The sequence below is a fragment of the Cebus imitator genome, unplaced genomic scaffold (genome assembly GCF_001604975.1).
Source record: "Cebus imitator isolate Cc_AM_T3 unplaced genomic scaffold, Cebus_imitator-1.0 Scaffold56, whole genome shotgun sequence".
Taxonomy (NCBI): domain Eukaryota; kingdom Metazoa; phylum Chordata; class Mammalia; order Primates; family Cebidae; genus Cebus; species Cebus imitator.
The window spans coordinates 2318691-2343467 of record NW_016107371.1 but is presented as its reverse complement, the minus strand read 5'-3'; the positions used below and the strand labels follow the sequence as shown (position 1 = coordinate 2343467).

At 44.5% G+C, this 24777-nt stretch overlaps 1 protein-coding gene across 3 annotated transcripts in view; it reads right to left on the bottom strand.

Moving 5' to 3' along the window:
• BAALC (BAALC binder of MAP3K1 and KLF4) overlaps positions 1-24777 on the bottom strand; it is a 132925-nt gene that overhangs the window by 69823 nt on the left and 38325 nt on the right. The window contains exon 1 of one of the 3 annotated variants that reach the window (XM_017528924.2): positions 15716-16855. The exons of 1 other annotated variant lie outside the window; for it this stretch is intronic. In XM_017528924.2, the coding sequence (XP_017384413.1) occupies positions 15716-15875 (160 nt within the window). In that variant the 5' untranslated portion in view covers positions 15876-16855. Of the gene's footprint in view, positions 1-15715; positions 16856-24777 lie in introns of those variants that run through there. One more of the 3 variants, XM_017528923.2, reaches the window with a different exon arrangement.

The following is a 24777-nucleotide window of genomic DNA, read 5'->3' as shown; positions in this document are numbered from 1 at the left end:
CACCCAACTCAAGAGCACATTTTGCATAATAAAATCTCTAATACCTTGATGACCAAATGTTATTGGAGAGACTTTAAAAACCTTTAAAAAACTGCCTTCAAGATGAGAAATGAGCTTAAGCCCATTAATTCATTGTTCATTATTCTGTAAATATTGAGCATTCAGCATGTGCTGAGCTATTTAGAAGTGTATTTGAGGGCTAGGACTAGTAACTGTAAATCCTATGCTTTTTTTCTCTCTTCCACACTGCCTTGGCGATTAAAGACAGTGGCTCTTAAATCTGGCTGTGCTTCAAAATCACCTAGGACAGGAGTAGGCAGTGGAACACAGACACGGTTATTCATTTATGTACTCTATAGCCGCTTTGCCGCTAAAAACAGAGAAGGTGAGTAGTTGCAAAAGAAATCATGGGGCCCACGAAGCCTAAAATATTTACCCTCTGTCCCTTTACAGAAAAAGTTTTCCAACCTTTGATCTAGGACCTCTGGACCAGCAGCATCAGCATCACTCGGAAGCCTGTCAAACATGCAGAATCTCAGGTCCTCCCCAGACCTACAAAATTCCACTCTCCACTGACCTAGAGAACATGGAAACCCTGCAGGTTTTCTAGCCTCACCCTCACTACCAAATTAGAAATGCCAGTGTGGGGCCTTTGTTTTAGGTTCCCAGGTGAATCTGATATGCAGCCACTAGGGAAGCAGAAAGATGAGTCAGGTGATTATGGCCCCCACCCCTGCCAGGTCTTCCTGTGGGACTGCAGCACCATCTCCTCCAGCTGCCGGGAGAGTTAGCTAGCTGCTAAAGGGTCACGGCTGAGTGCCTCTCCAGGTGCTGCTCCTGTGGAAGGAAATGACCTTACCCAAGGTCACATCCACTTGCTGGGGGAAGCCTGAATCCAATGCCTGGTCAATACAGAGTAGAAAGGCCCAGTCTTCTCAATTGCTGAATGGCCATCCCAGCTCCAGAGGTCCCCAGGGAATCGGCTGAAGCCCCTATTGCAACAGCCATTCCACTCCTCCCTCTGCCCTAGCCTGTGCCCCTCACCCTATTGGAGAAATTATTATATTAGAGAATTCAAAAATTTTCATTAATTTTTAGGTGTGATGATCATATTGTTGTTATATGTTAGTTTGAAGTATATGAAATTGCTAATATTACACTATTTCTACCTACAGAAATAACAGTTTCTTGTGGTCCAATCTAATACCTTTTTTAAAGAGTCCTAGTTTCTTAAGATTCATACGAAAGTATTCATGGATGAAGTTACATGACTTCTGGAATTTGCTTCAAAAATGTCTAATTGGTGAAGGGTAATGGAGGCAGAGATGCAACAAGACTTGCAATATGTTGATAATTGTTGAAGCTGATGATGGGTACATGCAGGTTTATTATACTATTCTCCACATTTATATGTGTATATATATATATAGCTTGAATTAGGTAAGGGGCCCATATCACAGGTGGTGTTACTAGAGCTGCCTCCAGTAAGGGTTTATCTCAGAGTCTGTTTCCCGGCTCTATCTTTAAGAGTATACAGTATAATAGCAGAGATAAGTCACAATCATAAATAAGAAAACTCAAAATGGGGTAAGTGTCCTAAATGTCGTATACTGTCAAGGAACACAGGAACACACAACTGAGGCAGAAGGGCAGGAGCAGTAGGCCTTTGGGGTGATGGGTGGACAGTGGGATTAGGTGGGATGCCCTTTGAAGCACCTGATCCCATTGCCCCACCCATCACCCCAAAGGCTGTATGGAAAGGCTGGAGAGAAAGCCTTGAATGCCACACTAAGACATTTGCATTCTGTAGATAGTGGGAAATCATGAAAGGCTTTGAGTAGAAGAATAACACAATAATGATCCCAGCTGTACTTGGGGAATATTCACCTGGCAATAATGCGAAGGGGATTGGAGTGGGAGTGACTAGGGGCGGGAAGACCAGTCCAAAAGCTGTTGCAGATGGCTTGGTGAAAGGCAGTGAGGACAGAAGCTAGCAATCTGCAAAGAGGCTGGTGTACAGGAAAGACCACAGGGCTCAGAATGAGACAGACCTGAGTTCCAAACCTCACCCAGCTGCTCACAGCCCATGTACACTTAGACAAGCCATCCCACTGCTCTGACTCCCTCCATTCGTAAAACAGAAATAGCAGAGTTAGGTAATAAATCTGCAAAGCCCGGCACATGCTGAGCACCCAATTAATGGAAGCCACACCATGAGATCGTAGCTTGTTTGTGCTTGTACATCATCACTTATCACCCCAGCAAGAAAGTCTGAACCTGACTGCTATGAAGACTGCCCTTGAAAAGTGATTCTTGGAGATAATCGTTTAATGTGGCCTTGGTTTCAAACACACCAGTTGCTTACTGAGGTGCTTAAGGCTGAATCATTCCTCTCATGAAAGGGTGCACAGGACATCTCCACTTCCATTGTAACCGCTGCGATGCCCTGTTGTTATGGTGACCAGTTTCCCAAACTACCCTGCCGTTTTCTGCAAGCCTTTTCAGTTTCTTCATGCCCTAAAATCTACAAGCCCTAGAGACAGCAGCAGGCTGGGTTTTTTGAACTTCCACAGAAAACACTGTCAGCTTTTTAAATTTGCCAGTTGGCTGTGAGCTGCTTCTCCAACAAAACTTCCCAGCCTGATCATCAGCGTGACCCTGCACGCAAACTTCCACAAATGTTCCCACTAACTGGAAATTGGTGCCGTGGAATATTAGCTGGCACATCAGTCTCTGGTTGGCATTAACCTTGCAGGTAAATGAGGCAGAGAACAGGGAATGTCCACCATGCATTTCAGGTACACAGCACAGTCTGAAGTTAAAAGACCATTCTAAAAGATTTAAGTTTAAGGTATTGCAGCATTATTTTAAAAATTATTTCAATATTAGCTCATGTAGCTTTTCCAGAAAATGTTCACCTTATGAACTTACTTGACACATGAAAATATTGAAAACAATATCATTATTGTTGTTATGGCAAAGCTGTAATACTAGCAGTTTTACAGAAACCTTGGTTTCTGGCAGAACTTCCTCTCCCTCCTCACCTACCTAATTCCTTCCCCCTTCTCTCTTGTTCCTGCAAATCTTCTCTCCTCTCTGACCACAGCTTTAGGATGAAAGATGTGACCCCTCTTTTAGCAGCCCACCCAGTATCTGCTCTCCCCATTTTTCCTTTGCCAAGAGGACCCTGATACTTTTAGGGTAGCATGAAAGTTCCCTGTGTGGAAGGAAATGACCTCACTCAAGGTCACATCCTCTTGCTGGGGAAGCCCACATTCAATGCTTGGTCAATATAGGGTAAAAAGCTAAAAGTCCTGAGTTCCTAGACACCTTTGCAGCCCAGGACACCTATGTCACACAGTTCTGATCAGTGAGACCCAAGCAAAGTTTACTGGGTTCTAGGAAAATTGTCATTTTAGAGATAATGAACAGATCAGGCAGAATTCCCCTTTCTGTCCTTCTCCTTCTTCCCATCTGAAATAAGATGGTACAGCATCTTGCAGCCATGAGGATGAAATCCACACACTAAGGATGACAGAGCAATAAACCCAAAGGAGCCCAGCTCCTCAACAGAGTCCATGACTGGGTGTGGCCGCCGACCTCCAGACCTCTGTGCAGACCTTCCATGGGCTAAATCCCATTCCTGGAGTTGGTTTCTGTTCAGGCAGCCAGATGCAATCTCTAACTGGCACAAAAGGGGAGGGGGGTTCTCTTCATTCAGCAAACATCCACTGAGTGCCTACTCTGCTGGGCACTATTCTAAGCACTTGGACTTTAACAGTGGATGAGTCTGTCAAACCCTTGACCTCATGGAGCCAGAGCATCAAGAAATAAATAGTACATGAGCAAGACAATGATAGGCTGTGGTGTAAGGAAGGAAATGACAAGACGGCCACTGAGGAAGGCTAATCTCTCCGAGGAGGTGACGTCTGAACAGAGAGCCAAAGGGTGAAGAAGAGTTAACCACACAGAGGGGGCCAAGTGCAGGGAGGAAACACATTCCAGCAAGTGTGAAGGCTGGTGTCAGGAAAGGGATCCATGTATTCAGAGAACAGAGGGGAATCAAGCATGGCCGGAACACTCTGAGCAAAGGCAGAACAGAGTAAACAATGAAATCATGCTGAAAAAGCAGCAGGGACCTCGTCATGCAGGCCCCCAGAGGCCAAGGAAGGGACTGGGATTTTATTCTACATATAGTAGAACAGGAAGCTATCAGAAGGCATTAAACAAGAGAGTGACAAGACCTTACATATATTTTTAAAAGATCATTCTGCCTATGACATGAAGAATGAATTGTCAAGGGCGTGAATGGAAGCTGGCTGTGGCAGATGTTCAAGTGGAAGACAGATGTGGCTTGGGCTTGGGGAGGGCCCATGGAGAGGCAGAGTAGACCTTCATCCAAATGGAGCTGCCTGTGGGGTTCCTATATATGGTTACAACAAGGAGCAACCTTGTCAGTGCACTTAGAATTCAAACGGACAGACTAGGAGGAAAGGATGGCTAAAGATGTTTAGAAACCTTCAGATGACAAGAAGGACGTGTGGTGGGTGACTGGGAAAAAATGGGAGAATTCACAGCAAGTCTGTGATTTTTTTGGTATTCAGAAGGAAAGTATAGGATAGCATTGGGAGCTATTATATGGGGTCTGTCACTGCATATTAATAGGAATGAACAGAATTGCCGAGAGGTGGTGAGATCATTGTTCTAGAGCATGAATTGCTCATAGGTGCAATCACAATATTCATGACTTTTTCCAGAAATGCTGGGCAGCTCCAAAATAAGGGTGTAAGGAACAGAAGGGAAGGGTGACCCAAGGTTTGAGATCAGCATGACAAGCCTGGTGCAAACTTGAGGATGTGAGGGGATCCTGGCTGCTAGAATGCATAGCTGAAACGCTAGGCGCTTTGTACTTATGAATGCATTAATTTTTCAATGAGTCCCATCCTACAGTGTGGAAACTGAAACCCAGAAAGATGAAGAAGCTTGCTCAGGGTCACACAGCTGATAAATGTCTGTTGTTAAAATCAATTTCCTAGCCCAGGTGCAGTGGCTCACACCTGTAATCCCAGCACTTTGGGAGGCTGAGGCAGGTGGATCACAAGGTCAGGAGAGCCAGACCATCCTGGCTAACACAATGAAACCCCATCTCTACTAAAAATACAAAAAATTAGCCGGGCGTGGTGGATGCCTGTAGTCCCAGCTACTTGGGAGGCTGAGGCAGAAGAATCACGTGAACTCAGGAGATGGAGGTTGCAGTGAGCCAAGATCATGCCACTGCACTCCAGCCTGGGTGATAGAGTGAGACTCCATCTCAAAAATAAAATAAAATAAAATAAAATTCCTTAACAACTGAACTGTTATATTATCTCCAAACAAAGTAACAGGGAGGATGATGGATGAAGAGAGCAGGTCAAGGTCCAGGGACCCAAGTTCATGATGCTCATGAGAAGCTGGCTCACCAGTTGGGGAGGAAGTGTACAGAATTATAAACAGAGACCAGATCTAGCCGAGTGATCCTGTGGGTGTGGCTGTATCCGAATTCAGGACAATGGGTTAGATAAGAAAGTCAAGAATCCCTGGGTTGCATTTCCAGGTCAAAGGGCATCAGCTTTGCCTAACTGCCCACTAAAATGGCCATGAAGACATAGAAAAAGACCAAGACTCACAACATCACCACAAGTGAAGACTGGTAGGCGACCTAACCCCAGAATCTAGGAGAAGTTGTCATCATTTAGAGCAGATTAGGTTAGATTAAGAAAAACCTACCCCAGCTTTTGGCTTTGCTTCATTACACAGAAGCCACATGGTGAGGTGTAGGCAGACACTAGATACCTACCCCATCTGACACAGACACTTGGAGCTGGAAGTGTATGGAGTGGTACCAGCAACAGCTTGTACCACTTGGGGCAGCCAACCTGTCTGACCTCATGGGCATTTGAGACTCAGAAAGCTGGTCCCTGCACACACACACACACACACACACACACCCAGACATGCACACCCACACACACACACACACAGACGGCCATGTTTCTATATCATGATATGATTTGGCTGCATCCCCACCCAAATCTCATCTTGAATTGTAGCTCCCACAGTTTGCACGTGTTGTGGGAGGGACCTGGTGGGAAATAATTGAATCATGGGGGCAGGGTTTTCCCATGCTATTCTCAAGATAAAAGTCTCATGAGATCTGAGGGTTTTATAAAGGGAAGTTTCCCTGTACAAGGTCTCTTCTCTTGTCTGCTGCCATGTGAGATGTGCCTTTTGCCTTCCACCATGATTGTGAGGCTTCCTCAGTCACATGAAACTGTGAGTCCATTAAACTTCTTTTTCCCTATAAATTACCCTATCTCCGGTATGTCTTTATCAGCAACATGAAAACAGACTAATAAAAAAGAGACTAAATCCCAGAAAACAGCTAGGAAAAATACAAAACAGCATACTCAGCCTGAGCCTATTATGGGGGCTTGAGGGGGACGTAGGAGGGAAACATGGAGAATCACATACAGTGGAGTCACATGTACATTTACCTAGTATATAATTTGCCTGAATTCAAGGATGTTTGCTCAGTATTGAAAGAAAAAAAAGAAAGAAAAATCCCTTTACTTCTCCATTACCTCTCCCCTTTCTTTTACTCCATTCAAGCGAGACTTGGGCTCCCACTACTTCCATAGTAGTTTCCTAAATACAAAAAAGGAATAAAAAATAATTTTTCTTGGTTTTTGAGCTTCCAAGCAGTTTGAGGAATTTTTCCCATTCCCCTGCCCTGAACTTTAAACATCACCTTCATGTAAGATGTAAATACAGCACCATCTTCATGGGACCCGAAAGATGAAACCTAAATGCTAACAGAGGAATTATTTTCCTCTGTGTGCTTTTTCTATACTCTCTAAACGTTTAATAAGGAGCATGCTCTGCATTCGAAACCAGAAAAAATATATGATTCTGCCCAAAGACTGCTCCTGTTTAATGGGCCTGTCAGGTGATTGGGATGCAGGTGATTCCCGGGGTACCTCCTGCCGCCCTTTCTACGGAGATGGAGATCGGAGCGGCACGAGTACTCAGCACAGGAAGAGGGCAGTGTAAGTGCTGCAGAGCTGTGGGACTCAGCCTTATAATTTATTGGAAAGAGAATTTTTTCTCTTTCCAAATAAATTTTCTGAAAATATTAAGCATTTAGTGTAGCAGGAGGCTCCCACGCTAAATGGTTAATATTTCCAGAAAAGCCCAAGGCAGATGCGGTGGGCTGGGAGGGGGGTACTACATTGGTTCGTAGCAGCACAGCACAATGGACCCTACCCTGGATTCAGAAAAAAGAGACCTGAATTCTAATCCTGGCTTTTCCACTTCTGAGCTGGTGGCTTGGCTCAGTCTCTTCATCTCACTGAATCCCAGTTCCTCATCTGGCAAGTGGTGGTAACAATGGTTCATGAGGTTATTTCAGAGAGTGATATAAACTAATGTCAAAAAGAAAAATTCTTGCATATAGTAAATGCTCAATAAATGCTATTTGAATCTAAACAGCAAGGAAATAGATCCAATCTCAGAAAAAAGTGTGAGGAAGCAACAGTGGAAATCCATCTCTTTTATTATTTCCGAATGTTCACAGTGTTTGTGCCCGTAAACACAGTTACCATTAGTTTGCTAGGACTGCCATAACAAACTACCACAAACTGCATGGCTTAAACCACAGAAACCTACTGTCTGTCTCCCAGTTCTGGAGGCTAGAAATCGAAGACCAAGCTATCAGCAGGCCGCTTATAGAATTTAAAAAAAAGGCAGAAAGAATGAATGAGACTTACTATCTGATAGCACAATAGGGTGGCTATAGTCAATAATTTAATTGTACAGTTTAAAATAACAAAGTATAACTGGATTGTTAGTAACTCAAAAGATAAATGCTTGAGGGGATGGATACCCCATTCTCCATCACGTACTTATTTCACACTGCATGCCTGTATCAAAACATCTCATGTACTCCACAAATACATATGCTTAATATGTACCCACAAAAATTAAAAATGAAAAAAGATATCAGCAGGGTTGGTTCCTTCTGGAGGCCCTGAGGGAGAATCTGTCCCCTACCTCTCTCTGAGCCTGGTTTTCAGCGGATTTTGGTGCTCCCTGGCTGGTGGCAGCATCACTGGTCTCTGCCTTCATCTTCACATGGAGTTCTCCCTGTGTGTCTGTCTCTGTCTCCAAATTTCCCCTTTTCATAAGGACACCAGTCATTCTGGATTAGGGCCCATCTTAATGAACTCATTTCAACTTGATTACCTCTTTAAAGATTCTCTTTCCAAATAAGGTCACATTTTAAGGTATGGGGGTAGAGGGGCAGTTAGGGCTTCAACATATGAATTGCAGGGGAACACATATCAGCCCATAACAACATTCTAAAAGAGCTTTATCTCAAGACAGATGGCTGTGGTTGGGCATGAGACAGAATGGGAGTCAGGCATGTGAGGAAGTAAGTGTTCCTGGTAGCCAAGCTAGCAGGAGCTACATCACGATTGGGCTCAGGGCAAACCCATGGAGTCTGCTCTACAGAGAAGAGCAAATGTGGCATATAGACTGGCCAGAGAAGCTCTGAAGGAGTCCTCACAGGGATAGGATTTTGCAGCAGAGGCCAAAGGTCTGCTGAGAGTGGCTTGAAGCTGTGGGCCGACATGGGAGGGCTCCTGGGATGAATAGCCCAGCACCATTGTCTAAGAACAGCCTCAGACCTCCAACTTCACAAGGGCAGAATGGCCTTATCAGCAGGAAGATGTTGTGGATCACAGGTGCACAGATCCCAGGGTGAAGGTAGGACCTCCAGGAACCAAAACCTGAGGGATTGCTGAGTGCAGGATGAGCCAGGAAAAGACTCCTTGCTGACTCAAAGAAGACTAGCTTCTTCCCACCAGAGCCTATTAAAAAAACAAACAAACAAAAAAAAAAAACTGCAGTGTTTTTTGCAGAAAAAAAAAATCTGCATTTATCCTTTGAGTTACAAACAATCCAATTACACTCTTTAAGTTATTTTAAAATATACAATTAAGTGGCCAGGCACAGTGGCTCACACCTGTAATCCCAGCATTTTGGGAGGGATCAGGCAGATCACAAGATCAGGAGATCAAGACCAGCCTAGCCAACGTGGCGAAACCCTGTTTCTACTAAACTACAAAAATTAGCTGGGCATGGTGGCACGCGCCTATAATTCCAGCTACTCGGGAGGCTAAGGCAGGAGAATCACTTGAACCCAGGAGGTGGAGGCTGCAGTGAGCCAAAATCGCGCCATTGCACTCCAGCCTGGGCAACAAGAGTGAAACTCCGTCTCAGGGAAAAAAAATATATAGATGTAGGTACACACACATACAACAAATAAGTTAGTATTGACTATTGTCACCCTATTGTGCTATCAAATAGTAGGTCTTATTCATTCTTTCTACATATTCTGGAGGAAATTCTGGAATGCACTTAGGATGCTACTATACCCTGCAGTGAAGTCACCTTAATTTCATCTTTGGCTAGAGTTGAAATTGCTTTATCTAATGTCCAATGAAGACAAGGTTCAATGGACTGATATATAAGACAAAAGCATCTAAGATGAGACTCAGGAAAGAGATTATAAGAATGATGGACTAGGCTTCATTTACATAGCTAGATCATTCATCCATTTACATTTTCACAGTCATTCAACAAACATGTGGTAGATGCCAGGCATGCAAATGTCAACAATGTAGTCCCCAACCTGGAAGAACTCACAGACTAACTAGAGAGACAGAGGCATGACCGAGCCCTGGCAATGCAGTGTGGCGGGCACCATCACTGGACTCTCTCAGTGCCTGGAGAGCCAATGGCACAACGTGATACTCTGCCCAGGAGACAAGGGCCTTGGGAACATGAGGCTTCCTAAACCTTTACGAACTGCCTAGGTTTGTTACCACCTGTCTCTTGCAGTGATTTTAAAAAAACAACTTATAACAAAGAGGCTTGTGTTTGGCAAAAGAGATGTAAGGAAGGTGGGGACGTTTCCTTACTATGCAGCCAATCAGACAGACAACAAAAAGTTGAACAGAGGGAACTGATGAGGAGAGAGAACATCATCTCTGGGGCCTACAAGAAGAAATTAACAAACACAAGTTTTAGGATATTTATTCATTTATGAGAGATGACTCGGGCTCCTAATATAGCCCGGGACAGCGTTAGGTACAGGGATAAGATTGTGAGTGAAATAACCCCTTAGCTAGCCCAACAGACACCTTGCCTTACCAAACCTAATAGTCATCCCTGAGGGGAGTGAACATTAGTCGATAATTATTCAAAGATGGAACCACAGGTGGTAACAGGTAAGTCTAGGGAGCTGGGGTGTGTGTGGAGGGGATTTATCCACCAGAAAGCCCTGGCTTCCCTCTCCACAGGTGCCTCACTCTTGGGGATGGAGTCAGGCCAGCCAGGCCAACTTCCTGTTCCTCTCCAAAGTGGGAGTGCTGGCTGGGACAGTCCCACTTCTTCTGCTGGGCGCCTGCAGGGGTCTGTATATATACTGACCCCTGCCCCGGCAGAACAAACTGCTTAGTTCCTGAATGCCTCTAATGCTTTTCACCATGCCCTTCTAACATGGACCATGAACATGATGACCTGAACGGTGTCCACCTTTATGTCTGTCTTCCCTATAATAGTAACTTCTTCAGGTCATCTTTGTGCCATATGTCTATTCAGTGAACAAAAGAGCAAAAAAAGACATGTCTTTTATCTTAGTCTATCAACACAGGGAAACAAAGACCTAGAATATTGTTTTCATAGCTCTATCAAGATGAATCAAGGTCGGCAAATTTAAATATTAACCTGAAACCAGTAAGATGACATTGAACAGAAGTAAATGCAAAAATTCCATATTTGGGTTACTGAAACCAATCATACCAACTTAGGATTCATAAGGAAAGATTCATTTGCTCAACAAATGTTTATGGAGTGCCACCTATCTTCTAGTCACTGTGCCAAGTGCTGGGTACATAGCAGAAAAAAACACAATGTCCTTGATGTCATAAAACTTAAATCTGATTGTAAAGAAAGATCTAAGGGTTTTAGCTAATTATAAGCTTAACGTGAGTCATCAAGGTAATATGGCTACAACAGCAAGTGCAGGAAAGCAAACAAATCCTAACCTGATTTTACGTGCACCAAGAGAGGTTTATTCAGTGACATCATAGAACACCTCGTATTGCCCTATGCCATTCCACTGCCATCAGCAGCTTGGAATTAACCATAGGTCCCTTGTATCAAGAGGAACTTTGACAAACTGAGTAGTATATTTAGAGAACGTAGTCAGGCCTACATGAGGTGTGAGAAGTGATTGAAGGAACTGCATGTGTTTAGGCTAGAAGACCAATGGTAAGAGATATGATAGACATCTTCAAATATTGAAAGAGCTATCTGTGCAAGACTTGATCACACAGGTCTGGAGCTCACCAGGTAGAAATTACAAGGCAGCAGGAAGAGCCTCACAAGAGAACTGCACCACAAAGGTATGGGAGGGTCTCCTTCCCTAGGGAAAAGTCCCTCCTCAGAGATGATGCAGAAGACAATTGTGCTGTCTGAGATCAAAGCAGAATATCAAGAGATCAGACTTGACTTTGAGTTTCATGAGCTGTAAAATCAAGAATTTCATAGCCTATCCCCCATTAATCAGGAAGACAGTATTTAGGAGGATAGCCTTTGGAACAGGATAGAGCTAGATTTCAGGCCTGAACTGCAAAAAGTTACTTGCAGACTTCAAGCCTCATTTCCCCGCTTGTAAAAGAGGGTGGTAATAGTTCCTGCCTCATTCCTGCAGTAATGATTCAATGAAAAAATGTAAAGTGCCCAATAAAGCACCAGGTCCCTGGTAAGTCATTAATAAATGATGGGTAATGGTAATATTAAATGCTCTCCATTTTATTTGACTATCTTTCAGTTTATTTAGGTAAATCAAATCATTTTGCTGTCTGTAATTCTGCAAACCTCTATTATACTAAAGCAATTATTTAGCAATTTAAAAATGTAAAGTAGAAGTTCTTTAGAAAATTTTGAAATGTTTTCTCTGGAGAAATTAGAGAAAAGGGAATGCTTAAGGATGCAATTTATGGAGCTTGTGATCACACTGAGGTGAAGCTAGGAAATTGTTGATGTATGGAATGGCTGAGCTAGGGTGGGTCATGGCAACCTCAGAGACTTCCTTTCTCCTTGGAGACCCCCACCAGGCAACAGAATTAAATATCAATCCAGCAGACTGATTTTATGAGGATTAAATTATGTCAGACCAATTTAATTTCCTTCTGTAACAGAGGGACAGGCTTTGGTGACACAGGAAAGCAATGGATATCAGATTCAGTGACTTCAGCTATGTCTTAAATTCTAGCCTGTATAAGAGTAAAATCTAAAAACTTAATTCAGTTTCACTGGGTAGTGGAGATGATCTCCAGAAACAAGAACCACAGGCTCATGATCCCTTTTTGAGTAAGGAGAAGAGGCAAGAAATGCTCTTCTTCGTGGAACTGGCAGAAAAATATGCCCCCTCACTATCTGCAGTAAAATTCAGAATTCATTCAGCAAATATTTGCCGAACGCCTGTCATGTGACACATCCTCAATCTGGATTGGGCTCGGAGAAATAAGTGAGATTTAAAAGCAGATATGTTCAAATGGGACTTTTCTTGGACAGATGTGGTTGTGGAAATGAGGTTGTGAGTTGAGGTAGGCTACAGAAGAAGTGGAGTCTTTGGGTTGGACCAGGTGTTTTAATGGAGTAGGGTAAAGTTGGGGAGAACGTTTTTAAGAGAAGTTGTGAGATCAGAAAGGCCCTTGGGAGAATTTAGGCTAAACTAATTCAAGTGGGAAAACCTCAGTAGCAAGAACTGCAAAGAAGAGGAAGAAGGGCATCTAGGAAGAGCTGACAGAATGGAGGATAGGTTTAGATGAGTATCCATTCATTTTGAAAACTTTTACAAAGTCCCAGGTGTGCTCAGCACAGAAGACGCAAAGATGAGTTAGGTTCACCCCTGGCCCTTGCAAGTCCTGACATTGAAGTAGCCAGGAGAAAAGGTGGCTTCAGTTTGACAACAAAGGAGAATTATTGGGGTCCCAGAAAGAAGGGATTCTTGCAAACTGAGGGTAAAGTCTGTGACCGGTTGAAGGAGTGTGCAGACAGGGATGATTCCCCTGAGATTCTCATTTGCCTCACATGGCTGACTTACAGAGACCTTCTCCAGCTCTAGAATTCTAGTAGTGAAGCCATTTTCGTTGATTTTACCGTCTGGTCTCTCCTGAATCGGGCTCTTTCATTTACACCTACCCACCTCCCCTGTCAGAAAACAACTGCTATAAACAGGAAAAAGTGGCATTCTGGCTTCCTGTCACAACACAGCCACTGGGGGCTATTAGGTGTCCCCCAGCAGCTTGGGGGTAAATTCATGAGTAAAGCACTAGCAGGGGGTGGGTGAGGCAGGAGTGAGGAGCAGAGAGGATGAAAGGAATACAGGGTCCTGGCCAACCTCCCAGGGTGGCTGAAACCCAGGAGATCTGTAGCTTTCAGATGACCCATTCTGACTAGAGATGACCAGCTCCTAGTCTGAAAAATCCACAGGAGTCAAGCCACTCCCAAAGGCTCTAGGGAATGCTAGTGCACCCCCAAGGAAGGCCTTGATTTAATCTCGGTCTTCAGAAATACCCTCTCCTTTGAAGCTAACAGAAATTCCTAGGGAATTAAAATGACCCTGCCCATACAAGCGTCTTGCCAATTTCAGGGTGCTGTCCTGGGGCTAAAGTGGAGCTCCTCCTCTGGAGGATGCAGGCCCTCAGGACCACCTGTCCGGCAAGGCTGGCCCATGTTTGGCAGAGTACCATGAATGTGTCTGTCCCAGGCCCCACCTGTTGTAGGGACCAGATCTCATGATGAATGGGATATGAATTAGGATGGCAGAGTAATAAATCAAGGAGTGTCAGAAAAGTTGTGAGGAACATATATGTACATATATAGCCATCCCATAATAACTCTTTCATACCCATACACATGCATACACACACATAGACACACACACACACACACACCGCATATACTCCCAGTCACCATGGTAACCATTCCTTAAAGCTGTACTTAGGGGTTTTTGTTGTTGGTTTTTGTTTGTTTGTTTGTTTTGTCTTTTTTTTTTCATGCTAGATCTTTTCACACGTATTTGTTTGAAGGACATCTCTGGCTTTGACTCTCTGCTGAGACGCACCATACCTCCTTGGGAAACTCTGTTACATATAACATTTGTCAGGTCCCTCTAGAAGGCTCATATCTATCTTGATGCTGACACTGAATTCAAACAACACACCATTTGGTAACTTGCTAAAAGCACTGGCAATACAAAATAACCATTATGACTGCCACTGTGAGTCAGAAAAGCTAGAGACAAATATAGTATAATGCCTTGTACAGCTTTCACAGACAGTCCTCAATTTTAAAATAAAAGCAAGTCATAAAGCTAATATGGAAAAGGAGCCAGCTTTGGTGCGTAAAAATGGAGAAACCTATTCTCGATTAAAGTGACAGCTCTTATTTAGTAGGCATGGATTTAAGATTCTTAACCTTTTAAAAGTACTTCCAATTTCCATCCTGCTCCATATAAGATACATTATGCTCAAATTAACCCTATTTTCCATTTTAGATTTCATTATTCAAAAATGCCAGTAACATCAGTGTGTCAAGAAACACTTAAAACATTTTTATCCAAATATTGACCTAGCTTTGGACAACGTCCCTGTGAAAGTAGTGAGGTGTTTTTTTCCTTTTAATGTCATCAATATGTTTATGATTAAAGGTCAGTCTGTGGCAACAGTTTGCATCTCTGCACTATAATTATTTGCTCTGCTTTAAAAAAATATGCTGACTTGTGACCTGACCAGCAGTTCTTTGCATCCCCTTCTATCAGATTTCTACTGGATGGGGAATGACCTAGGCAACAGTATTTAATTTATAGTCAAAGCCCACGTGTATGCCCTGCCTCCTATAAAGCACTGGGACACCATGGGGTAGTGAGAGAAGTCCTTTGCTATGAAACAACTGCTCGAAAAGTAAGTTAAAGTGCGGAACCAGCGATGGGGCGGGCAAGCATTTATTTTGACCTGAACGAGGATTCTGGTCTTTGAAGCTCGCCCGAGAGTGGGCTCATTTCTTAGAAGGGGAAAAGGGGGAGCGACAAGAAGACTCCACCCAGGCGATCCCAGGCAGGCGCCTTGTCTATAAATCCAGGGAGAGAGGCACCAGGTGGCCAATGGATCAGAAGTCACCCGGCTGGGTACGCAGGTGGCAGGGATGGCGGGGTGTGGGGGCAGATGGGCCAAAGCGGGGCGGGGGCGGCCTAGGCGGATCAGGGGGTGGGTGGCTGAGGTACAGGTGTGAGGGGGAGGTGGGCTGTCTTCCCACCCGCCCGTTCGCCCACCAGCGAGCAAGCCTTGGCCAGGCCAAGCAGCATTGGGCTCCCCGAAGCTGGGGGATCGGCGCAGCCTTCCGTAAGGGGCTCCCGTCGACCCCGCGCCCTGGGCTTGCGTCTCTCTGCGGGTCAGCGGGCAAGTCCTGCCTCTGCCTCCCCCCAGCCACACGCACCGCGCCATCAGTTCCTCGCGGAACCGGCTCCTCTCTCCGTGCCCCGGCCAAGACGCCCGGGGAAGCGGGCAGGCGGGCGGGGTTCTACAGGCGCCGGGCCACTTACCTGCGTGCAGGCCGCCCGTGTCGGGAACGCTGTCTGGGGCGGCGGCGCTGGGCGGCGCGTCCGAGTCGGTGTAGGTGAGCCAGGTGGATTCGGTCTCCCGGGTCCAGCTCTCGTAGTAACGGGGCTCGATGGCATCCGCCCGGCTCCCGCCGCAGCCCATCCTACCGTGCCGCGGGCGCGCCAGGCGGCCGCTCCGCTGGCGACTGTGGCGGCGGCTCAGCCCCGGCCCGCGAGGAGGCGGCGGCGGCTACATCGTGTCCCCGCGCCCGCCCGCGCTGCAGCCGCGCCGAGCTCCCGCGGCACCCGCCGCCCCTCGACCAGGCCCTCTCTCCGCCAGTCCCTCCTCTCCGCCTCCAGGGCCCTCCCTCCCCTCCGCTCCCCACCGCCCGGTCCTCACCTCCCCGCACCCTCGCCGCCCCAGGGCCCCCGCTCGCTCGCACCCTCCCTCAGGTCTCCGAGTCGGCCCGCGCGCAGAAGCGGTGGGAGGAGGGCTGGGGTTCCCGAGAGGCCCGGACCCGTCGGACCGAGATTACCGCTCCCAGTCTCTGGCCCATCCATCCATCCATCCATCCATCTGTCCATCCGTCTATCCATCCATCCGCTCACCCACTCATTCATTCATCCTTCCTTCCTTTTTTCCAACCATCCTGGAAAGAACTGAAACGCTTATCACGGGACCCCAAGCTTTCTGGCCACCTGTTACAAAAGCAGTGGAACTGGGGGCCACCCTGCAAAACTGGAAAGAGAGTATTGCTAAGACTTAAGGAGCAGTCAGAGCCTATGCCTGTCTTATCTGATTTGAGGAGTCAGGAGTAGGCCTCTTTTTAAGAGAGTTGGGCTAGGCAGTGTCATTAACACCCCTTCCAGCTGTGGGACTTCATGATCCTCTGAACTTTAAACTCGAGAAAGCAATAGATCACCTGGAACCACGCAGCATCCTAGACTCCCTTCGGAACCCCCTCGCTGGGAGGGGCTTGGAGGCATAGCGGTCCCTCCAAGCCTAGGGTGGCCTTGACATTCCCTGGGTCCAGTTGTCAGCCTTTCTCTCCCCAGTGCACCCTCAGGTTCATGGGGGTTCAGATCTAGAGCTCAGACTTGGGTAGGCCAATGAATTTACCTGTCCCCAGAATTCACAACAGGTGGTGAAAGATGAAAATCTTCTTAGCTTTCAAAAGGAGGGTAGGAAAGGGAAGAGTTTGGAAGAGTAACTCTTCAATGACCAGGCTCTGCTAGAATATGGTGTTAAGTGTCATATTCATTCATTCAATGTATATTTACTAAATTCCTATTGTGACAAAACACTATTCTGGTAGACATAATACGTATGTAACATATTGTGTATATTATCCATTGTATTTAGACTATAGGGCATGCTGTTTAATACAGCATGTAAAACACAGGAATATAGATATAGTACTCAGTATATCCTATATAATTTATAGAATGTACTAGAATACATTGTCTATAACATTTAGTATGTAGCATCCAGTAGGTAGGGCAAGTTCAGAACATTGCCTGGCACATAATAGGTCCTCAGTAAATGTTCAGTGAATGAATAATAAATTATCTTTTGTAGTAATTTGACTCACTTAAATTATTGCAATTTGGGGTAAAGATGATTCAGTTGAGGGTGGAGCTGTCAAAATCCCTCTGGCAGGTACTATCCAGAATCCATAATGCAGAAGGGAGAAAAGATTCATGAAACTGAGCCCAGGGTCTCCTCCTTCTCATGCTGAACCCGGCACCTGCTCCCACCCCAGGGCTCAGGCTGGCCTCCTCTGCAGGCTTTGCTTCTCTTTTTGCGACAACCCTGGGAGGTCTCTTCAACCTTGTTTTACGTGTAAGATAGAGGGAGTGCAGTTAGCCAGGACGTGGTGGCTCCCCTAGTCCTTTGGAATTAAGATGGCCTGTGCCCCTTTTCTTTCCCCCTTGAATATTTTGATTTCAGAAGAACCAGCTTCCAGGGAGAGAGAATACTTAACGTCTCTAGCAGAGCCTGTGCTTCCCTCAGTTCTACAGCACAGTGCTCCTTTCATAACCAGCTACTTTGTGATGTCACCACCCAAAGAGCAGACAGGCCAGAAAGAGTGTCTGAGTTACACAGTCCTGGGGGAGATCTAGAAAATGAAAGAAACTGAAAGAGCTGGAGCTTGGCAAGCACAGGAAACAGAGCAAGCATGAGATGAAGTGGAGGGGTATCCGGGGGCCAAATGGAAACCCACATGCCCATATGTTTGCATTGTAAATCTATAAACCAAGTGAGCAAGTTTAATTGAAACATGTGATGTCCTCTTATCTTGACAAGTTATCTTCATAACAACCTGAAAGGCCAGATTCTAATGTACAGTTCTCTCAATCTTTGGAGTTCTGCACTAAACATGCTAGAACAGGTGGAAGTGACCCACCCACTCCTCTTTCTATCCTCAGTCCAGTGCTGCTCCACACAGGTCCTTGTGGGCCCACAGGTCTAAGGTCTGTCCATATTCCCCTCCCACAAATAACTGCCTTGACCATCCCTCTCGCTGAGGAGCATGTGCCTGGGGGGTACAGTCTGCCCTCATGGGGTTTGCTTCCAGTGCAAACCCGAACAGGTTTGGGGGGCTTGGAGAAGAGAATTGCAAGGTCTCGAGTACCCAACAGCGGAGTTAAAAGGGGTTGAGACTCGGGCTCCAAGTAGGTGCATTCTGTGGTCCCTGGATTCCTTGGTCATAGAGAGGACCAGGGCTAGAGAATCAGAGTGGGGCCCTAGAGCAGGGGCCAAGAGCAGGGACCCCTCTTGCCGGGCCCTGTCTACTTATTTGAATGGAATTATGAACATTTCCCGAATGTAAGAGATGCTTTATCAAGTACTACCTGGCCAAGGTTGAGTGTGATCACTCATTTCACACACATTTCTGATCATCTGTTGTGTATAGTTTAGGACATATAGTTATTGTGTATAGTTTAATGATAAAGACATGGTGACATGCTTAGAATCTTCAAAAGGGATTAATTTCATATCTTCATAGAGTTCAAATATTTGCTTAATGAATGAATGGCAAGAGGCAAGGTGAGTATACACAGTTAAAAGTGCAAGTTCAAGAGCCTGACTTTCTGAGTTTAAAGTTTGACTCTGTCACTTAAGTGGATGGTCTTGGGCAAGTTACTTAACCGCTTTATGCCTCAGTTGCAGCATCTGTAAATGGGGATAATGAATTATGTCAGTATGTGTAAAGGGCCTTGAAGAGTGTCTGGCACACAGAAACACTCAATGAATGTTGCCATCACAGCACTTTTGGGGCAAGGAGCAACGGTGTCATTTCTCTCCCTTAAGTGGGAAATCCCTGAAATTATTATGTGTTTTCACATAAGATAATGTTTGTGAATTTGCTTAGCACACTGCAGAAATTTGGTAAATAGATAGATTTTCTTTTCTTTTCTTTTCTTTTCTTTTCTTTTTCTTTTTCCTTCCCTTATCATGCTTATGATGTTACTACTACTAACAAACAACCTTCCTGCAAATAAATTTTTTAACCACCATTTCTAAGTAATCATCATTGACAGAGCAGTTCCATTTTTTCATGGATTCTCTTTCTTGCCATTACATAACAACATAGATTCTGAGACATTCAGAAGCCAGAAAAACTTAAAGAGCAGCCAATCTATTCCTTTCATTTTTACCAACTAGGAAATCATAGCTGAGAAAGTTGTAGAATTGCCCGAGGTCACACAGGAAATGTTATCTCTGGCAGAGCTGAAGTTACAGCTGGAGCTGGAGGCCTCTGGCTGCTGGCTCTGTGCTCTTTTTAGTTACAGCTCTTTAGTTGGGATTGAATTTTCTCCTAAACCTTTAGGAATAAATGTTGGAAATTCAATGTAAATATGAAAAATGTAATAAATTATCTTAAACCCTCTGTTCAGAATCTGTAGCTTGACTGTCATGAATTGGTTATCTTCATCAAGTCTGAAAGAAACAAAAATAACTTTTTCTAAGGGGAAAGGTTGCAACAGGGAATTGGAAAGCCTGAGCCAAAGCCATCCAGAGTAATGAAGTAAATTATACCTGTAAAAACTACTGCAGAGTGGCATTTACTATGTGATGGGATTCTCAAAATAAAATTGTCTTTGGCTTTAAGAACGCCTGTGACTGGTAACACCTCTGACTCATTTCTATAGAAACTGAAGCAGAGGCCTGTAGTGCTTCTCCCTCCAAGGACTCATTCCTGTGGCTTGGCATCACTGGGCTCTACCCAACTACTGTGAGCTGTAGAAAGGAGGCCTTCAGTAAGGTGGACAATCAGCACAGAACAGAAGGCTCAGCAGGAGCCTAAACCTGTCTTTAGAATCAACCATCTGAATAGGAATAAAGATAGATTCACTGCCTTACAAGTTTCCATCTTTTTCCAAGTGAAAAAGTAGCATAAATGAGGAAATAGTAGCAATAATTCTGGCCAACAGGGTGACAGACCCTAGGTAAATATCTTTGGTCTTGAATGCCAAATCTCAGCAAGTTTCCCCACTGCCCTAGATTCAGCAAGCATGCCAGAACTGGAGGTCCATGCCCTCCCTCTGAAGGATTTTAAAGCAGTTTCCACAGAACATCCCTCCAGGTCCTTGATCTTGGCTAGTTGGCACATCCTCACTGATCCACAAATTGTCATTTAGCTGTAAAGGAAGAGGGCTCAAAGTTAGCACCCAAAAGCACAAGATCTGACTTTGTTCCCCACATCTGGAAAAAGAAATCAGAAAATATCACTTGGCATGAACTCATTCTTGCATCTCTTGCCTTGAAAAATGACTGCTTTCCCCAGGGAATAAATAGTACACCTGGAATCCAGGTGATGTGGACAGATCAGGTAAACATCATCACAGAGTGTAAACAAGAAAGGAAAGCAAACATTACAACAGCAAAAAGATGAGTGAGTTTTTTATTTGGTTTAAGAGGTTAGAAAATGTGAAAAAGGGAATGTTGCAAAAAACAACAAAAGAAAGTAATTGAATATGTTACAAAAAATTTATATAGAAATTGAAACACGTGGAATTAAACACTATAGAATTAATTCTCCACTAATCCTTAAGATAAATAGTTCTCATGAGAAGAGAGGCTGGCTCCCTTAGGTTAATTCTAGAGAGATTCAGCAAGTTATTTCACTGACTGCCAAACTTAAGAGTCTATCTCTGTCCCTGAATTAATGTCCTGTGGCACCTTCTCATACCCCAAATTAAAGCACAGGACAAAACAATGTCTGGTGTTTCCCAGTGTCTGGTTTTACTACACTTCCTTATGGTGTTGCGCTAGCTCATTGATAAGATGTAATGAATACTGATTTGTTCTCTCACATGGTAATATGAGCAACATTCTACTGGAAATGGCCTGGAGAGGAAAACCCAGTGGTGATGAGGTGATTAACCTAATTTTTGAATAACAGAATAACTTCAAATTGTAGATTTTAATAGAAGAAAAGGAGACTGAAAAGAAGTGAGAATAGATCCCAAAAGGCATATTCCCACGGGACTAATTCCAAAGAGAATTCAAAAACCCAGGGAAGGTTTTAATAAAAACATCCTCATAGCATTATATCTTCTTAAAGACCTTTGGGATCATTGTTATCTACCTCTAACATGGCTCAGGCCACTTAGTAATACTGTCCTGTGCGCTTTCCTTTCACTGGAACAAAGAAGTCTTGAGTAATTCGCAAAAGGTTACTATAAATGTCAGAAAGAGAAAGATTGGGGTGTAGATCTCTTAGTCTAGAAACATGGAATTTTACTTCCCTTCAGAAAAAAAGGAAAAGCAGATTGTAACTTCTTTCTGACTTGGAGAGAGAGCATTTTCTATAAATTTGAATAGTGCATTGTTTACCAAGACCTGTGGTTGCAATTCCATGCATCAGTTCTGATTGTACCTTCACCTTTAACTCATGAAGATTTTGACAATGTGTGCCTTAGTCCATTCCTGCTACCATAACAGCGTACCTTAGACTGGGTAACTCATAAACAACAGAAATTCATTTCTCTCTTTTATTTTTTTTAGATGGAGTCTTGCTCTGTAGCCCAGGCTGGAGTGCAGTGGTATGATCTCAGCTCACTGCAACCTCCACCTTCCACCTCCCAGGTCCCAGTTCAAGCAATTCTCCTACCTCAGCCTCCCAAGTAGCTGGGATTATAGGCACAAGCCACCATGCTCAGCTAATTTTTGTATTTTTTAGTAGAGACAGGGTTTCACCACATTGGCCAGTCTGGTCTTGAACTTCTGACCTTGTGATCCACCCGCCTCCACCTCCCAAAGTGCTGGGATTATAGGCGTGAGCCACCGTGTCCGGCCAGAAATTCATTTCTCACAGTCCTGGAGACTGGGAAGTCCAAGAGGAAGGTGCCAGCAGACATGCCGTCTGGTAAGGGCTGCTCTCTGCTTCCAAGATGGCACCTTCTTTCTCCATCCTCAAATGGTGGGAAGACAAAAAGGATGAACACTGTGTCCTCACAAGGCAGAAGAGATGGAAGGGCTAGGTAGCTCCCTTCAATCTCTTTTATAAGAGCTCTAATCCCATTCACGAGGGCTCCACCTTCACTTTCCAGAAGGCCCCAGCTCTTGATACTCATTGAGGATTAAGTTTCAAACTTGAATTTTGAGAGAACACAGACATTCAGACCACAGCAGTATATGAATCTGAAGAGCAGTGTGAGAATAAGCAGGCACCTGTAAAAATATAATCCAATGAAAAGAGAGGAACTGAAATAGAAAAGATTTTGGCTGATGCTTTTGGCAAAAAATTGCTGGTGCTGCTGTACAATGCCAGGAGCCCAGGAGTACAGGGCTTGGGTTTCTAAGGCAGAGCTGGAGGAGTGGAACAGAATGTTCTCTTTAACTGCTGACCATGGCATACAGCATGGAGGAAAACTGCTCCTTGGCCTCTTGAAGGTTCTCAGAGATTTTCATATAGCACAAAGCAGGCCAGATGACTGAGATTCTTTGTCTGAGAGAAAAGAAAGAGCATTCAGGACATTTTGTTTTCTCTCTCCTTAATTCTACCACAGTTAACCTGGATCTTCAATCATTAAAGACATGTGATACATCTTACTCCTTTCCCTTTGCAAAGAGTTGCTTGTCTATCCAGGCAGAGCAGGAAAAAACGTCCTTTTCATATCTGTTCTCCTGCTTCTTAGGATGGGACAGGTCATTCGTTGCACTTATGTGTAAAGTTAGGTCACACCATAACAAGGCTCAGGGGAGCAGATGGTGACTTTTACTCAACATTTCCCCAAGATGAGGGAAAGAGACTGCAATCCTTTACTCTGTCAGTGCCATCTTGGTTGTTGCTGTTATGACTGATACTTCCGAGAGAGGGGATATAGATACAGAAGAGAGAGGCTGAGATACCAGGAAGTCGGGCTGCCTCTCCATCCTGCCCCCATTACATTAATGTGAAAATGAGGCTCAGTTTGCTTCTCACTGGACTTCAGTCAACAGAAGAGTAATTGCTTTATCCTAAATGGAAAACGTGACTTCCTGATTATAGTAAATAGGGAGAAGGGGTAACAGGAGCAGGACAATCAGGTCTTTCACTGTAATCACCCAGCAAAACACTGCCTCCTGAGAGAGCTGGGAGCCCAGGGGCTGGTGGAAAAGAAGCTGAGGCAGCCCATAGGGCATTTTGAAGGTGGAAGTTGTCCCTATGCAGGAAGCTCCTGGTACACTGCCCATTAGGGTGGGCTGATCTGCCTCTGCCTGAATTTGGGGCAATTAAAATTACAGTTCATGGGAGGAAAATCAGAAATTATTACAGGCCTTGAGAAAAATTTTCCAGTTCCGAGATGCATCTATGCTGTGAGTAATCCTATTCAGAATCAAGAAAAATAGAACAGTTACCGAAAATAGGGTAAAAAGATACTCTCTCCACAGTGGAGAACTCCCTCATAAACAGTCATATGACCAAGCCCAGGAACAGGCCGTGAACATAAGAATGATGATTTGAATTTGTTTATTGCACAGGGTGTTAACCTGGCAGCTCTGGAGATAAATAAGCTAGTAAAAATGATGTGTGGGCTGCTAGATGTTTGAATTATCTGCATTGTTGATTTTGTCTCCTGATACATTCTTTCATAAGGTTGAATTTACTGATGTGCATTTCAAGTTCTCAGCTACCAGCAAGCAACTTAATGAATCTGGGAGAACTGCTGCTGTCACGGAGGCCAGAAAGCAGGTAGTGTCACTCTTATCAAAGCATCTCAAAAAAGAACAAAACTTTAGGATTTTTTAAAATATGTATATATATATATATATTAAAAAGCACCCTACTGAATAAGCCCTACATTAGAAAGAACAATGTACCTCAAGAATGCACGTGGATATTCTAGGGGGATGGGGTGGGGGAGGAGGGGCGTGGGAGGAGGGAAATAGTGGTGATTAGAAAACTAAAGAAAAGCAGGTGGTGCTGGTAGGGCAAAGGGTAAAGCTAAATTATTCAAATATTTCTAAGCATATCTGGACAAAGGCTTGGGTGGCCTCTATTTGCTTGACAGATTGAGAATCTTTCTGGGAAGAAGGTTTTGAGAGAGCAAGCTTGCTCATAATGCAAGGCCTTAGCCATCAAAAGTGTGCAATTTCCTTATGAGAAAGTGGTAGACAGAGAGAGAGAGAGAGAGGATGGCCTGAGACCATGCTTTGAGGAAACCTCTCTTTAGAGGACAGGCAGAGGAAAATGCACTTGAGAAGAAAGCTGGCAAGGAGAAATCAAAGAAGCAGGAAACAAATCCGAAAAGCTATAGTGTCACAGAAACCGAGAGAAGAGCACCTGTCAGGAAGAGAGCATTCAGCTTTGATTAAGGCTCCTGAGTGTTCATGTGAGTCAAGGATGAAAAACAGCCCATTGGGTTGGGAACAAGAACATCACTGGTGAATGTGGTAAACGTGCAGTGGAGGGGTGGAGTCAGAGCCAGAGTGAGTGGGTTGATGGGTAGATGGAAACACATGCATCTCTCAAAAACATTTACGTGTTTTTGAAGCCAAACACACACAAACACTAAAGTGATTATCCCTAACATAAACTCATGAGGATGGTAAGAAGGGGAGATGACAAAAA